Source organism: Mytilus californianus, unplaced genomic scaffold (assembly GCF_021869535.1).
Source record: "Mytilus californianus isolate M0D057914Y unplaced genomic scaffold, xbMytCali1.0.p SCAF_5, whole genome shotgun sequence".
NCBI lineage: Eukaryota > Metazoa > Mollusca > Bivalvia > Mytilida > Mytilidae > Mytilus > Mytilus californianus.
The window spans coordinates 73,991,195-74,010,335 of NW_026262701.1; the positions used below are offsets into that span (position 1 = coordinate 73,991,195).

A 19,141-nucleotide genomic window follows, 5' to 3' on the forward strand; every position below is an offset into this window, starting at 1 on the left:
CTCGTTGCATATAAAGAAGCTGCAATAACTCACATTTGGTAATGCAACAATAAATGAAAAGATGAAGGGAAGTGTACTCGAAAATGTTTTATATTTGTTTTACTGTTTTACTATATTTTTAAGGACACATTGTGTATGTTGGAGATAGTATAACATGCAAAGAGACCAAAAAAGAACTAACTGAAAAAGTTAGAAAAATTTTCAATTCGTGTTGGGGTAAGTCTATTAAAATATGTCGAAAAAAATACGAAATAAAAGAAACATGCAAACTTAAAAAAAAACATCTTAGGGACAACTTAATTTTCTAAATGATTTTTAAAAAGTCCTTTATTTACCAGTTGATCTTATAGCAAAAATTATCCCTTCTCACTTAAAAAAAAATAATGTGTAAAAGCTACACTGTAATTTGGGATGGGCGTTTATGTCTTTTCCCTAAAGTAAGCACAGTGTATGAACAATTTTTTTTTTTTTAATTTTAAGAACACGTAAGGAATACATTCGAAATATTTTATTTTGCGAAAATGTTAATCAACTTGTTCATATCAAACACGCTGTAAATTATGAGTACTTTTTTTATCACAATTTCTATATAATGTATAGTTTAGAAACTAAAACAGTAGAATATATCAGATTTAAAGTGTCTATTAAATGATAAAACTGCCGTATATCTTTGGATGGTCAACAAACATGTTGATTTATGAGAAACGATTGGATAATTCCTTTTTTGGAATTATTGCCCTTAACTGATAAGGGGAACTTCTCTTAGGCAGAACAGACAGTCTATGTTTACGAAAGAATAATAAAAAGACAGACGCAGCAGGCAAACTACAATATGTACTAGATTTACAAAACGCTGCAGACATATCGATCAATTGAATGTTAAAGTAAATGCTGATTACTGGTTATTAAATATATGTTTACATAGATATAAGAAGATGTGGTATGAGTGCCAATGAGACAACTCTCCATCCAAGTCAAAAAATATAAAAGTAAACCATTATAGGTCACAGTACGGTCTTCAACACGGAGCCTTGGCTCACACCGAACAGTAAGCTATAAAGGGCCCCAAAAAATTACTAGTGTAAAACCATTCAAACGGGAAAACCAACGGTCTAATCTATATAAAAAACGAGAAACGAGAAACACTTATGAACCACATCAACAAACGACAACTACTGAACATCAGATTCCTGACTTAGGACAGGTGCAAACAAATGCAGCGGGTTTAAACGTTTTAATGGTACCAAACCTTCACCCTTTTTCTGAAACAATAGTGTAACATCACAACATAGAAAGACACACTATAAAATATCAACTGAAATAGCTTAACTCAATCAAAGGACATATTAACACCATTGAACATACACTGAACAAATAAATTTGACCTATGACACAATGTAAATACAAAATAAGTAAACCAAGGGAAGAATAATAAAAGTAACATGTTTATATATATCAAGTTAAAAAAAAATATTGTCTTATGGCTGTCTATGTAGTATTTTCATCTTTAAAATTCTGATTGTGACATCTTAAAATAAGAATTGGCTTATTGTAGCGATTTTTTGATAAACTGAAGTTAATTAATACTACTCCTTCTTGCAGATTAATGTGATGACATATCTCTTTTCAGCATCTGTCAGTTTGAAGAATCAGGCAGTACCCTATGGGAATATCATTAAAAACAACTCATATAGAATGGAGGGTCTGCCTGATGGTGTTATTTTCAAAGACCCTAATTCTTATGGTTTGTCTACTCTTAGGCAAATCATAAGCCAGAAAGAATCCATCAAATTTGTGTATGTATTACCCGTAGAACATGTAGAAGTAGTCACACATTTAATATTATGAAGCCACGAATATTTTTTATTTAGAAACTTGAATTGCATTTTAAGTTTTAGATTTTTCTCAATTTACAACGATTGTCTATGCTGATTTTAGTGCTAGAACAAAAGATTTGAAATAACAATATAAATGAGTTGAGTCAAACATTTAGTGCAGACACTTTCAAATGCTCCTTGAAAATACCATAACAAGTGCTAGGAATATGAAGCATCTATCGATAGTCATAGCAAGGGTATCAAGCTTTATCCTGCTTATTTTGTACCAGTGTCGATCAATTGTGAGTTTTGATAATGCAAATATTTGTAAAGAAACCGTTTATAAGATAAGATAAGATAAGATATTTTTATTCCAATTAAAGGGCCCATGACGAGCAAAAACATGTATTACAATGATTTTGATAATTGACACAATAATGTTGATATAAATCATATATAAATATGAATATAATCATCTCAATTGTAAGATGTTAAACCACAGCCAGATCAGAGCCATACACATATTAGTAAAAATATTAGTCAATTATATTTAATATTAACAGGCAAATATTCTCAATGGGTTACATACAAACATATCTGTACTATTTTGATAGTTTTCTGAGTTCAAAATAATTGTTAATATAAATTGCAATAATTGTAATAATCTCTTGAAGAAACGTGACACCAGCTTCCACACTTGCCTCATCTGCAACATCATCCAAGGGTATGTAAACGGGTAAACGGACAGAAAGTCACAGGACATGTATTCACTTTTAATTGTAGGAAATTGTTCATAAGCCTTGATAAATGAATTTTTTTTAAATTTTAATTATTCAAAGGATTTTTTCTGACATTTTGTTTTCATAACAATTTTTTAATCATTATTGATATTTATTGAATAACTTTTAATAACAAAGTTGTGATATATACTATATTTCAAGAACAAATATTTATAAAATGAGTGTTTTCTTGTTCAATGAAATATAATAACAAAACGGTATTGTGACTTTTTGTCTGTGCCTTTTTGTCCTGTGACTTTTTTGTCTGTGACTATTTGTCCGTGACTTTTTGTCTGTGACTTTTTGTCGTGTAACTTTCTGTTTGACATTCTGTAAATCTTGTATAATATATGTAAATAAGGTTTGTACAAGTAATTCGTATTTTGCGAACATCTTGAAACAAGCAGGCCATCGGATGATTTTTAGATTCAGAAAAACAAAATATTAAGTTCTATGTTTTGCCAATTAGTTCATAAAGTTTTTTCCTAAACATCTATATCTACCTCAATCAACCGAAATCCATCATAAAGATGAATATATTTCTATTTTTCAAAACGTTTATAATGCATGTGCTGAAATAAAATATCACTGATTTTATTTTAAGCTTGAGTAATTTTATATTTACAGAATTAGAAAATGGAAATATTACGGATGTCACGGATGCTCCAGCTATTCCTTTAGGTTGGTATTTTGATCCAAAGTTTGTACAATGTATGAGATTTATTATGTTATCCACCTCAAGTTAAAGCTTTTGATTAGATTAAATTATCAAGGATGAATTTGTGTTTTCTCGGTGGTTTTGTATGCATATGAAAATATGAGTTTTATAAATTGTAAAGATATACAAACGAAATAACACAAACACATATCAAAGTCTTTAAATATGCAGTAACTACTTTACGTTATAACATATTAATAAAGTACATACAATATCATAATGATATTTACACAATATTCAATTTTATATACATACACACGAGTCACGATTGTAAATGATAACCTGTACAATGTATTAACTTCACAATATTTCAGAGTCCATGAATGTATAGAATACGCTACATAAATTTCATATTCTTATTTTCAAAATGTATATACGGCTTGAGTTCATAATATGGCGCGGAATGAAGGTCAAAAATACTTATTTACGTATATACATAATTCGATTTACGTATATACAAAAATAATTACGCGTATATTCGTTAATCGAATTACGTATATACAGAATTAATTCCGTATACACAGAAATCGAATTACGTATAAACAGAAATAATTCCGTATACACAGAAATCGAATTACGTACATACAGAAATATGTTATAACAATGAATTTCATTGGCAGGTTGTATTAATGTCTAGTATACAAAAATATTAACGTATATACACGAAGAATTCCGTATATACAAAACTATTTCTTTACATACGTAATTATTTACGTATATACATAATTGTATATACGGAATTCGATTTACGTATATACGTAATTATTTCTGTATAAACAGAAATAATTATGTATATACGTAAATAAATATTTTTGACCCTGATTCCGCGCCATATACCAATACATATACATATACACTCACACATTACACTTGTATAGCAGAATTATATTTATTTTATATAGAACTGAGAGAAGTACCCATGGAGGAAGTAGCCGATGCTTTAGATATTACTATAGGTTAGTTTTTTTTTATCCACCATTTGTACTAAGGATGTGATGAATAAAAAAAAATAAAAAATACACTGTACGATCTTTTTTTCGGTTTTGATTATTTATGTGTTTTATTTACATTTGTTAAAATCTAAACCGATTATGTATGGTATTTTTTAAATTTTAATTATCCAAAGGAATTTTTTTGACATTTTGTTTTCATAACAATTTTTTAATCATTATTGATATTTATTGAATAACTTTTAATAACAAAGTTGTGATATATATTATATTTCAAAAAAAAAACAAACAAATATTTATAAAATGAGTGTTTTCTTGTTCAATGAAAAATAATAACAAAACGGTATTGTGACTTTTTGTCCTGTGACTTTTTGTCCTGTGCCTTTTTGTCCGGTGACTTTTTGTCCTGTGACTTTTTGTCTGTGACTATTTGTCCGTGACTTTTTGTCTGTGACTTTTTGTCGTGTAACTTTCTGTTTGACATTCTGTAAATCTTGTATAATATATGTAAATAAGGTTTGTACAAGTAATTCGTATTTTTCGAACATCTTGAAACAAGCAGGCCATCGGATGATTTTTAGATTCAGAAAAACAATATATTAAGTTCTATGTTTTGCCAATTGGTTCATAAAATTTTTTCCTAAACATCTATATCTACCTCAATCAACCGAAATCCATCATAAAGATGAATATATTTCTATTTTTCAAAACGTTTATAATGCATGTGCTGAAATAAAATATCACTGATTTTATTTTAAGCTTGAGTAATTTTATATTTACAGAATTAGAAAATGGAAATATTACGGATGTCACGGATGCTCCAGCTATTCCTTTAGGTTGGTATTTTGATCCAAAGTTTGTACAATGTATGAGATTTATTTATTATCCACTTCAAGTTAAAGCTTTTGATTAGATTAAATTATCAAGGATGAATTTGTGTTTTCTCGGTGGTTTTGTATGCATATGAAAATATGAGTTTTATAAATTGTAAAGATATACAAACGAAATAACATAAACACATATCAAAGTCTTTAAATATGCAGTAACAACTTTACGTTATAACATATTAATAAAGTACATACAATATCATAATGATATTTACACAATATTCAATTTTATATACATACACACGAGTCACGATTGTAAATGATAACCTGTACAATGTATTAACTTCACAATATTTCAGAGTCCATGAATGTATAGAATACGCTACATATATTTCATATTCTTATTTTCAAAATGTTTATACGGCTTGATTTCATAATATGGCGCGGAATGAAGGTCAAAAATACTTATTTACGTATATACATAATTCGATTTACGTATATACAAAAATAATTACGTATATTCGTTAATCGAATTACGTATATACAGAATTAATTCCGTATACACAGAAATCGAATTACGTATAAACAGAAATAATTCCGTATACACAGAAATCGAATTACGTACATACAATTGTATGTCATTATATTCCACCTTATATAGAAACTATAAACTAGAACTTTGGTTCAGATCATTTCACTTCTATCAACAAATACTGGAATGAACCTCAACTTAGACACATGATTTTTTTTAATTAGTTGTTGTTGGCTTTCAACTAGCTTTCCACTTGTTCTTCATCCGATCTACAATAAAACTCTTGCCAAAATTGGGCGTTCGTTCGTTCTGTGCAGGATGTATAAATACACAGTCACGTCTGGTCAGAATGGAGACGTTAAATCCGATACCTAGTGTAGAGAGAATGCCACGCTCTCTGCACGTTAAGAAACTTGCAACAACTCTTTGAGGGGTTCGTAGGTTTACTGAAAGGCAAAATTTCTGTTTCTATCCAATAAACCCTCATTTTCCAATGCATGGCGTTTCCAATTTTCCAGACCTTCGTCCTGGACGACCCCTATTACAGGACCTAGCTACCTGTTGTATTTATTGTAAATTTGTTTTTGTCCTGAACATGCATGAACTATTTGCAACTGGACGTTTAGCAATCAATCAATCAATCAATCAACTAGCTTTCAGTAACTTTGAGTACTCTCAGATCTACGTGTAATGACCATAATTATTCAAATTCCTAAGCAGGTAGGGATTTTATAGTACAGGATATAAGGGAATATGAATTTCTTGAATTTATTTCGATAGTATGAACAGAACAGAACTTCTGCATGAGGCATCGACTGTGTGTGTATGTGTTTGTGTAGCCAGGGGACGGTGAAGGTTTCTTTTAAATGAAGGAAAGTCAATATGTACTATCAATTGACGTATATATACCAATTATCCTCAATCAGAAAGGAATAGCTATGAAAATACTATAAACAGGTTGTGCTGCTTAATAAAGGGCTACTCTTATCCACGCTGGGCAATGCATATTGTAAATATTTATTTTTAATATATTTCCGATTGTACTGCCGGCTAATTCATCAGTCAGATATAATTGTAAAATTATGTATATTATAATTTCTTCGAAATTTTTTTCATAGATATAGGAAGATGTGGTATGAGTGCCAATGAGACAACTCTCCATCCAAGTAACAATTTATAAAAGTAAACCATTATAGGTCAAGGTACGGCCTTCAACACGGAGCATTGGCTCACACCGAACAGCAAGCTATAAAGGGCCCCCAAAAATTACTAGTGTAAAACCATTCAAACGGGACATGTATATTATCATGATAAAATGACTAGTTTTCATGTTTTTTTGTCATAAAATTTGGCAACTGAAATGCTGAAACCCGTTTTCCGTCGGGGGGCTTCGCCCCCCTGAACCCCATACCAGGGCACTTCCCTGGACCCGCTGGGGGCCTTCAGCGGCCCCCAAACCCCCTGCCGCAATTTGTGCCTGCAGTTTATTGGATACCTAGCTACGCCCCTGAATGGCAAATAGTTCATGCATGTTCAGGATGAAACTTAGTACGAAGTTAGAATTTTAATGCAGCATTTGAAGTTTAATGTTAATGATTGTGTTAGATGTGATGTTTGATTATACAATAAGTTATACCTGATTTTTATTTTATGTAGATCTGAGTAACATGCACATGGAGGAAATCACAGGTGCTCCAGAGATTCCATTAGGTTAGTAATTTGATCCAAACTTCCTTTAGTTTCTTTTGTTAACTTTCTTGTTATCAGACTCGGACTTCTTTTGAACTGAGTTTTACTGTGTGTATTGTTGTGTGTTTGCTTTTTCTACACTGGCTAGAGGTATAGGAGGAGGAGTGAGATCTCAAAAAACATGTTTAAACCCGCCGCATTTTTGCGCCTGTCCCAAGTCAGGAGCCTCTGGCCTTTGTTGGTCTTGTACGATTTTTAATTTTAGTTTCTTGTGTATATTTCAGAATTCATTTCGTTGCTATAACCTAAAAGTCAATTTATAGTCGTATGATTATGTTACCAAATATTTTATTATTACAATGACAGCTGGCAAACATTAATCTTTAAGTGTTTATCCTTTCATTTCAGATGTTTTAGATTCATTAGCTGCAACAATTCATGGTGATGCTGTAGAGGAGCAAACAAGTGTTATTATACCTAAAGGTTTGTTTTGCTATCTTCCTTTAATTGCTTTTTGGGCTCAACACTGTATTGGCCGGATGAATTATAAAGTGGTTGTTTTTACCTAATTGGTGAAATCACTTCCTTGTTTTTTCCATCTCAGATCCCCGAATGTTCATAAATAGATAGCACAAGTTGAAGCTATTATAGAATTGTTTGGGGCATTTTTTTACAATAAGACTTAGTTATATTTTAACAAAATTTATAGAAGAGTGTACAAGATTCGTATCATTAACTGGTACAGTTTTGAACCCAACTTTTAAGTTGTGCATCTGATAAGCATCTAATATAATGGAATTGTTAAAGAAATTATTCAATTTTAAGAGAAAAAAATAGAACATTCACAGAACGATTGCACATTTTTTATATTAATGAATTGTTTGATAAGTGTGAGGGGTTTTCAAAACACTTGTAGACAATTACAATGAATTTCTTCTAAAGATATAAACAAGAAGATGTGGTATAATTGCCAATGCGACAATTCTCCACCATAGACCAAATGACACGGAGCCTATCTAAATTTGAATATGTACAAGTCATAAGACATGGTATAATGAACATTTGAGTTAATCAATTTATGAATAATATTTTGTTTATTTCATTTTTTTCCTTTATTTCAGAAGAAGAAGAGTCAAATGACATGTACAAAGTGTCCAGTCTTCTTGCCAAAAAGAAAATTGGAAGAAAACAGTTCTTTTTGGTGCACTGGGAAGGATATGAATCTTCCGAAGCTACCTGGGAACCAAGAAAGAACATTCCAAATTATTTCATAAAATGTTTTAATAAAAATCTAACAAAAAAGTGAAAATAAACTATCTTATTGTTTAGGGCTGCATACAGTTATTTCTCCTTTTTAGTTAAGTTTTACCCTTGTCCGTCTGTACGTTCGTCCGTACGTCCCCAAATTGGTTTCCGTTCTCTAACTTTAGTTTTCCTCAACCAAATGTTATGAAACTTATACACAATGCTTATAACCACAAAACACAGATCAAGTTTGAATTTTGTGGTGTCACTTTTACCGTTCTTGAGTTATGCCCCTTTACAAATGGAAAAAATGCATATTTGCGACTGTACATCAAGCAATCAACCACCAAGATTTAATGTATGTGTTGCAAATGATTATGTTTAATATAAACAACTGACAACTGACATTGACCACAAACCGTTGCCTGTACATACCGGGCTACTTAATCAATAGTTAGAGCACTGAGAAACTAGTCTAGTAAAAACTGGCAAACCCTTGTCAGTCTGTACGTACGTCCGTACGTCCCCAAATTGGTTTCCTTTCTTTAACTTTAGTTCTCCTCAACCTAATGTTTTGAAACTCATACACAATGCAACCACAAAACACAGATCAAGTTTGAATTTTGGTGGTTTCATGTTTACCGTTCTTGAGTTATGCCCCTTTACAAATGGAAAAATTGCTAAATTTTTTGTTTCCGTTCTCTTTCTTTAGTTTGTCTCAACCAAATGTTATGAAACTTATACACAATGCTCATTACTACAAAATACAGATCAAGTTTGAATTTTGGTGGTGTCACTTATACCGTTCTATAGTTATGTCCCTTTACAAATGGAAACATTGCTTAACTTTTCATTTCCATTCTCCTACTTTAGTTTGACTCAACCAAATGTTATGAAATGTATACACAATGCTTATTACCACAAAACTCAGATCAAGTAGAAATTTGTGTAGCGTCACTTTTACAATTCTTGAGTTATGTCCCTTTATAACATTATATCCAAGCGGGGGCATCATATGATTGTGTCCCATGGACACATTCCTCATTTATTCGTTTTGTTCTCTAACGTAAGTTAGCCTCCAGCAAATGTTATGAAACGTATAACCAATGCTTATTACCACAAAACACAGATTAAGCACACAATTGGGTAGTGTCTCTTTTGTCGTTCTTTAGTTATGCTCATCTATAATCATATATGCAAGCAGGGTTATCATCTGTGTCCCATGGACACATATCCCATTTATCTTATCTTGTGTCTGTTTACCCATCATTAAATGTCGTAAACCTTTGTGCATAAATATTGAGGACATATTAGAGCTTAAAGTTTTATCAAGTGGACAAGTTTTTTGCCAATAACAATTGTTGGACATGTTAAATTTGGGAGAGTACTGTTTGTTTACATGTTCGTTAGTAACAGGAAACACTTATGGGAAGTCAATGATACGTGGTATGTACGTGTTCTATAATACAGTTGGAGGAGCATTTGCATCTCTCATTCTATTGATATAAGGGGGTCTGACCCCAAAAATCATTGATCAGTTCATATGCTAAATCTGATTAGTTCAGTTTGAAGGACACCAGTAATGGTAAATCAACAATATTTGGTGTGTTGTTGGCAGAATTACAACATCGCATCCATGAAAATTAGTTGGTCAACCCCCTTAGTCATGGTGGTCGTGGACAAACCCAAGTAAGAAATTAACACCTCAAAGAAACATAAATAGAACCATACAAATATAACATTCTTGCAGGTTCTCGGATACCATCTCGCATATTAAAATAACATCTTGCAGAAATGCGCCTTGTGTGATATCGATCCTCTTCCTATTTTGAGCTTTTCCTGCTATCCGAAATAAAAATTGTGGAACTTATTTTATCGGAATCATTTGGCAATATTTCCAATCTACTGTTTCTTTACGTAAATCTCTGCAGCATTGGGGCCCACTCAGCAAGCTGTGTTCCCTTAAAGGATCGTTGTTAAAAATATAAATGTATTGAATTAGAAATTATTCAAAATGTTGAAAGAAATTTCCCGAAAGGAAAGTTGGGCATGCACAAAATTTAATTACAGGAATATACATATTATATACACGAAGCAGTCATAGAATGTTGGCCAATATATAGATTTGATATCAATAGCAGTTTTTATCTAAATAAAATTTATGAACGGTTGGTACTGATTTAAATTAGTGTCTCTTTCATAACAGTCTTGAACATTGAAACTAAATATTAGATAAAAGACACAGGTTGGCTGTCACTGTGCACCACAGTTCAACATAGAAACCTATTGGGAAAAACCAGAGAACTCTCTATGTCAGAAAACACTGTCAAACATCCAAATATACTATCCAGACTGATCTGTTTCCATACTTGTTGTTGAATAAATATGTATGTATTAAAATGTATTATTATACAATTAATATAAAATGAAACTTATTACTTGACTTTCTTATATTTTTATATATAGCCAAATGCTACTTTAAGATCATGTTATGTATAATATGTGAAATAATCAGTGTTTTGTTTTTAAGTTTTGGCGTAAATGAGATATAGCATTGTGGTGAAAATGCAAGATGACCGCTACCTAAAACAAATAATGTCACATACATTATTAAAAAAAGACAACTTCTGATAAAATGGATGTGGATATGAGCAACTATACGCTACAATAGACAATATTTATTTGCACAAACAAATTAACATTAACATTACATTTACATGACGACCTATAATAATAACAAAAAAAAAATACACCACATCTTGTACGTTCATGTATTTCACATCCACTTTTTTGATGTAATATTATTTGCATAGCACAAAAATGTCGGCATTCACCGCAAAAGCTAACCAAACCTTTAAACAGACTTAATCTGAAGGGATATAGTTCCGATATTTTTGTAAAGTCATTAAGAATGGCATATTTTGGTATTAATATTGATTCACTCATATAGGGTCTTTGCATCGGAAATAAACTCAACGTATTCTCAAACCATGACACGGGTTATGTTCTTTTCAAATATTTTATGATGGTATGATACTAAATCCCTAACGGGAGGGATTGTGCTTGATTCTCTGTATGAAGACATGATCTTTATATCAGTTTAATAGAGGTCTGGAGCTAGCATGTCTGTAACTGTTAGTAGTCCTTTGGTAATCTATGTATCGTTAACGTTGTCATTTTCCTTAGTTTCTTTTGTTACCTATTCTGACATCGGACTCTGAATACTTTTAAACTGAGTTTTACTGTGCGTATTGATGTGTGTTTCTTTGTTCTATATTGGTTAGATGTATAGCTGGAGGGTTGAGATCTCACAAAACATGTTTAATCCCGCCGCAAGTTTGCGCCTGTCCCAAGTGAGGAGCCTCTGAACTTTGTAAGTCTTGCATTTTTTTTAGTTCATTTATATGTTTTGGAGTTTAGTATGACGTCCATTTTTACTGACTGACTAGTACATATTTTTATTTAGGGGCCAGCTGAGGCCCACATCCGGGTGCGGGATTTTCCCGCTGTTTTGAAGACTCATTGGTGGCCTTCGGCTGTTATCTGCTCTTTGGTTGGGTTGTTGTCTTTTCTACATATTCACAATTTCCATTCTCAATTTTATTAATCAATGATAAAATATATATGACAGACAAAAAATACAATGACTGATTTATTAGTTATTTGGTATCCAACACCGAATCTACGTACGGCAGGGATAAAGCAACATAGATACCTAAAACTTGTTATGGAGTATAAGTCATTCAATCAGTAACCCAGCAATATAATACTAGTATACCATTTGACGACAATGAAGCCAACTAAGAGGCGTTCAGTTAAACACTGGTGTAGACAGAAAGACCTAAATTACACTTTACTAGATATTCTGTGTGTAATTAGTTGTCGTTTTTTTTTTAAATCTAAATCAGTAGACAATTCATACAATATGTTGGTGAAATATCCCCGGTTGTTATAAAAGAACGAATTAAATATTCTTGTGTTTTCCAAAAAGTTCACCAAGTCGTTGATGGTTTTCTGTAACGAAAGAAGAAGTCTATATCAACACATAACTACACTCAATGGCAGTATCTTTCACATGTTCTGTAAACGATTAACAAATTAAATTACTCGTTTAACATACTTTATGAGCTATATAAATAAAATCAACACCGGGTGTGAACCTGAGTCGTTGCATGGTGCTTAACGGCAGTGGCGGATCCACTGACTGCATTAAGAGGGGGTACAGTTCGCTCCATTCATGCTTCAGTGATTCCTTATATAAGCAACCATAATTTTCCCACAAAAAGGAGGAGGGGGTTTGATTGGCCTTTTAACGCATGCACTTAGTCAATTAAGATATTTTCCAACAAAAAGGGGGAGGGGCCTGATTCGCTTTTGAACACATGCACTTGTAAATGCTCTTTTGTTCCGACGTTGGAAAGTTCCGGGCGGAAAGAACTAACTAGCCGAAAAGTTCCGGAGGAACTTATTAACTAGTTACTTTGTTCTTCCTCTGGTTTAAAAGTTCCACCGGAACAAAGTGACTAGTTGAAAAGTCCCAACGGAACATATCAACTAGTTAGAAAGTTCCTTTTTGCCAAATTAGTCAATACCGAAACTAACAAACTAGCACAAAAGTTCAAACGGAACTTATCAACCAGGCAGAAAGTTCCATTTGGAGAATTGATGCAAAGTAAAGGCGCAACATATTATATTTGAACCTTTCAAAGGGAAACCAAGATACTGATTACAAAAGTCAAAAGGAACTTATCAACTAGCCACAAAGTTCCTCTTTGGCAAATAAGTCAAAACCGGAACTAACAAACTAGCCCAAAAGTTCCAACGGAACTTATCAACCAGTCACAAAGTTCTATTTGGAGAATTGATGCAAAGTAAAAGCGCAACATATTATCTTTGAACCTTTTCAAAGGGGAACAAAGATACTAGCCACAAAAGTCAAACGGAACTTATCAACTAGTCACAAAGTTCCTCTTTGTTAGGGTTAGGGTTAGGGTTGTGGTTAGGTTAGGGTTAGGGTTAGGGTTAGGGTTAGGGTTAGGTTAGGTTAGGTTAGGTTAGGGTTAGGTTAGGTTAGGGTTAGGGTTAGGGTTAGGGTTAGGGTTGAGGTTAGGGTTAGGGTTAGGGTTAGGTTAGGTTAGGGTTAGGGTTAGGGTTAGGGTTAGGGTTAGGATTAGGGTTAGGGTTAGGGTTAGGGTTAGGGTTAGGGTTAACTATTCAACTAGCTACATTGTTCCGGGACTTTTCAACTAGCTACTTTTTTCCGGAACTTTTCGACTGCACTCGGAATAAAACAACTAGTTGGAAAGTTCCATCGGAACGAAATAACTAGTTCAAAAGTTCCGCCGGAACAAAGTAAATGACGGAACATAGTGGCTGTTACACACTTAGTCTATTAAGATTTATTCCCACAAAATGGGGGAGGGGTTTGATTCGCCTTTCAACGCATGCACGTAGTCAATTAAAATATTTTCCCACAAAAAGGGGGAGGGGGCTTGATTCGCCGTTGAACGCATGCACTTAGTCAATTAAGATTGGAGTCAAAAGCACATAACACCTGTTCTGTGTTGACATTATAGCTTGTGTTTATGTAGTTTATTGAATGTCTTGACGGCGATATTTTGGCATGAACCGCCACTGATATCTGTGTGCAGTACACGCAAAATGGTTGTTAGAGGTTTCAGAAACAAACAACAATCAGTACGCCTATGACATGAATTGGAGAAACAACCATTTTGCAAAATTGATCTTTTTCTTTACAGACCTGTCCTATATCTTTCTTTATTGTAGCTTGATTAAAGGCATGTGACATGGACTACTCTTATCGGGTTGTAGAAATCCATCAGTTGATTCATTTACATTAACATAATCGTAATGATGAAGGAGATCTGTTATCCGCAATAATTATTGTTTGGCGGTGTTGCCTAGAAGTGAGAAATGAAAATTGCCACACGTTACAGCCACGAACGTGCAGGGAGTAAAGAACCAGATCTCCTGTAATATATTTAGGTTAATTTCGCTGCATTTTATATATATATGATATTTTTAAATTGAAATTGAAGATGATGTATAACAGCTTGTCGTCCAGTGGCAGGTTATATATCTATTATATATATACTTAGCAATTATGAATGTGATATATATATATATGTATCAATCTGATGCGTTACGCCTTTTTCAACAGATTTTTATATTTCGTTCTTATATCCCAAGTCAGGAGCCTGCAATTCAGTGGTTGTCGTTTGTTGCTGTGTTACATATTTGTTTTTCGTTCATTTTTTTGTGTGTACATTAATCAGTTCGTTTTCTCGTTTGGGATGCAGTTTGGTCTTTTAAGAATACTTATTAAATTTATTTTATCAATGAAAATTCAGAAATATATTTTAATTGTAAATGGTAAAATTTTGAAAGGGGAGATAATCAAGCATAAGTTGTTTATTCTTAGTAGCATTACACCACTGTTTTTTTTCAAATTTTGAACTTAGCAACTTTTGGACTGAGTAACATGACATATGAACACAACGAATTGCCTAAAAAACAGAGGAATATGTCAATGAGACAGCAATCAAACAACACAAAAAGAAACTGATATTTTTATATATAATATATATTCTATAAATACAAATTGATAATTTAATTGTACTTTTAGTTTGATGATTTTTAATTATTTATTTTTTAGATGTCTCATATAAAGAAAAGAAAGGTGCCATGCACTTTTGTAGTCCATCAAAATGGGAAAAAGAAAACAATAACTAAGTCATACAAACCTTTATCATCAATTGATAAAACTGCTGGTGCCAAAAATGATAAAGATGAAACTATAAATGCACAGGTGATGAACAATGAACCAGAAAGAAATGGTGATGTACAGCTGAACAATGAGCATGAAACACCTTTTACAGTTGACCCTAAAAATAGTATGTGAAGTGTTATTATTTTAAAGTGGCATTTATGATCTCCTTTAAGTAGAATTATGGGTTATAAGATGAATAAAGAGGCGTGCCATGAGTGCATTATATGCCCTTCATTTTTTCAATGAAAAAATGTCCATAACTCATCAATATCATATCAGAAATGTATTAAAAAATAAAGGAAGCTTATCTTAATAGATATAAACCATTCACCAAAGTTTCAAGTTTCAAAGGTTTAAGCCTTTTTTGAGTGATTCTCAGACGTGTTGATTACAGACGGACAGACAAACAACAATATACAATAAAACGAATGTTCTGTAAACGGGCTTATAAAATTGAATTTTTCAAGCCAGAAAGAACTTGAAAGTTGACCAAAAAATGGTATAAAAAAAAATTGATAATTCTACATATTCTGTCATCATAATTTTATTGGTATTTTTGAAAAGGTGCAAATGTGTTAACATCATTGATGAAGGTGACTGTAAAATATGTGTTGTAATTATTCATTAAGTATAAATATCATGCAAAAGATTGTCTAATTGGAATTTAATTTTGATATTTTTAGGTTGTTTTTTATACTTACAGTACCAAATACTTTAGTACTTTTTTTTAAGAATATGCTAAAGCCAAGTTCCAACGTTTAAACCATTGGTCAGAATTATGCAAGAAGCTGGTGTCTGCAGCAAAAGAAAAAGAAGCAGTAGTCGATTTTAAATGCCAGGATTGTGGAATTGAAAACCTTGATCTCTACCGATGCATAGATTGTATATCTTGGCCAGTTATATGTGAAAGTTGTCTGGAAATTAGGCATCAATTTCCACATTTACATGTTTTTGAGAAATGGATGGTAAGATTTTCCCCTTTTTTTAAAGAAAAACCATGTAAAATTAACTTGTAATTTAGTAAAGCAGATCTTTTCAGTAAGAATTTCTGAAATTAATAAAAATGTATGTGTGATGACAGCCCCCCTTCTTAATAAAGCATGAAGATACATGCAGATAATTGCTTTATGAAATATTTATCATAGACCAGGTTGTTTTTATGGTTTCATGTATTGATTTTTGTTATAAATGTATAAAATTAGAAATAGGTGTTGATTGATCATATTATTTCTGTTTGTTTAATTATTACAATTTTTGTGGAAATTGGCCATGCTTGGTTTAATTTATTTGAGGCATGATATCTGGATGTATTTTCTTTTTGTTGTCAATGTTTGTTATTTGGTTGGGGTCTCTTTCACCCCAATGTCTCTTCTTATTCATACTTATTGGCAGTTTAATATAATGTTTTTAGCTCACCTGGCCCACAGGGCCAAGTGAGCTTTTCTCATCACTTGGCGTCCGTCGTCCGTCGTCTGTCTTTGTCGTCGTCGTCGTCGTCCGTCGTCGTTAACTTTTACAAAAATCTTCTCCTCTGAAACTACTTGGCCAAATTTAACCAAACTTGGCCACAATCATCATTGGGGTATCTAGTTTAAATAATGTTTCCGGTGACCTGGCCAACCAACCAAGATGGCCACCATGGCTAAAAATAGAACATAGGGGTAAAATGTAGATTTTGGCTTATATCTCTGAAACCAAAGCCTTTAGAGCAAACCTGACACGGAATAAAATTGTTTTTCACGTCAAGATCTATCTGCCCTGAAATTTTCAGACCAATCAGACAACACGTTGTTGGGTTGCTGCCCCTGAATTGGTAATTTTAAGAAAATTTTGCAGCTTTTGGTTATTATCTTGAATATTATTATAGATAGAGATAAACTGTAAACAGCAAAAATGTACAGCAAAGTAAGATCTACAAATAAGTCAAACATGACCAAAATTGTCAATTGACCCCTTAAGGAGTTATTGCCCTTTATAGTAAATTTTTTACAATTTTCATAAATTTTGTAAATTTTTGTAAATTTTTACAAAATATTTTCCACTGTAACTACTGGGCCAAGTTCATTATAGATAGAGATAATAGTAAGGAGCAAGAATGTTCAGTAAAGTAAGATCTACAAACACATCACCATCACCAAAACACAATTTTGTCATGAATCCATCTGTGTCCTTTGTTTAATATGCACATAGACCAAGGTGAGCGACACAGGCTCTTTAGAGCCTCTAGTTTGCAGTTATTGGATTACAAAAAAAGGTAGTGATTTTATTAAGATCCTGGATTTCATAATTTAAAAGAAGTTACTGAACACAATTGATTCTTATATTCAACATACCCCTACCCCTGTGATAGCTTGATATATTAGTTTTTTTAAATTACAACAACCTATAAATTTGATGATATATGCACTGTATGATTATATAAAGAAGAGATTTTGGGTATTTTTTAATGCGACAATAATATAATAACATTGAAAAGCAAACCATTGATCTGAGTATCATTAAACATTATGGTTTTGTCTTTCCTCATGCACACACATTAACAATTGTTAAATTTAGCAGTAAGGGCAGTTGAAGAAGACCATTAAAATTAGTTCAAAACAATAGTTTAGGTTTTTATTGTAGACTTTGGTTGAACTAATAATAGTTTACTATAAGAATTATATCAAAGATTAGTATTATTTTAGTAATGATGAACCAATTAAAGGTAAATTGATTAAAACACATGCTTCTTTTATAGCATGGGGCATTTATAGGCTATGCACCTCCAACTAAGCCTTGGAAGAGAAGACAACATGACATGTGTACAACTGACTACATGAAAGAAATAGTAGTTATCGATGATAAAGGTATTCTTTATATAGTAACTAACATACTTTCTTTTGTAGCATTTCTTAGGTTGGATAAAGGTATCAATTACTTTTAAATGGACATTTGATATGATTTAGACAAAAAAATAAAAAAAATATATACATATACCAAATTGCAACTATTTTGACAGATTTTTCACCTGTAACATTCATTTATGATCCAAACAAAAGTTTCTATTTTGTGTTTATTTGGTAGATGAATCCTTATTTACTATAAAGTTCCATTAATTTGAATTTGAATCTATATCGAATCATAGAAAAATGGGTTCGAACCGACCTTCATACGATCCATGAGTCTGTTATGAGGAGTACCCAAATTGCATCCATGCTTAAATTCACATCCTTAGAAGTTAAATAAAAGGTGTTTTGTTTTATTTCTTCAATCATTTAGAACAATTTGACATAAGGTCATGCTTACTATTCAATTTTTAAGAAATGGATGCTCATTTCATATTTTATTTGCTCATTTTTAAAAGATGACCTTTTATTGATGTTGCATGGCGACGTTTTCATAGATTTTACTTTTTTCAGTGAATACTTTATCTGTTGATTTGTACTGTATTTTGTGAATATTTAGATATATATATACCTATATTATGCAAGTCTTTCAAATACTATTTGAAAGACTTGCATAATGTCAAATAATAAAAAAATACAAATTGTTTAGTCCCTAAGAAATCTTGTAAGATTTTCGCTGCTATTTTTGCTAAATAGGCGAAATTTGGGTACTGTGACATTAAATATTTTTTTTCAATTAAAATATTTAAAGTGATAGGTGGTCCAAAGTGGAATACACTAATTAACTTCTGTTTTTTAAGCATTTTTTTTGCAAGACTTGTATCTTTTAAAAACAATTTCTCTATTTATTGTTACCTGTAATAATTGTCTTTATTTTTCAGGTAGACAACATCTTAGAACAATTCAATT

General features: G+C 32.0%; 1 protein-coding gene across 1 annotated transcript; it reads left to right on the forward strand.

Annotated features, from left to right (window-relative positions):
• Nucleotides 1–1,635: 1,635 nt before the first annotated feature.
• LOC127702760 (general transcription factor II-I repeat domain-containing protein 1-like) lies at nucleotides 1,636–19,117 on the forward strand. Its single transcript, XM_052207064.1, has 10 exons — nucleotides 1,636–1,796; nucleotides 2,492–2,541; nucleotides 3,224–3,277; nucleotides 4,217–4,270; nucleotides 5,047–5,100; nucleotides 7,280–7,333; nucleotides 7,721–7,795; nucleotides 8,434–8,589; nucleotides 18,233–18,242; nucleotides 19,114–19,117. The coding sequence occupies exons 1-10, from the start codon at nucleotides 1,696–1,698 to the stop codon at nucleotides 19,115–19,117; spliced, it is 612 nt and encodes a 203-aa protein (XP_052063024.1). The 5' UTR covers nucleotides 1,636–1,695.
• The last annotated feature ends 24 nt before the right edge of the window (nucleotides 19,118–19,141 follow it).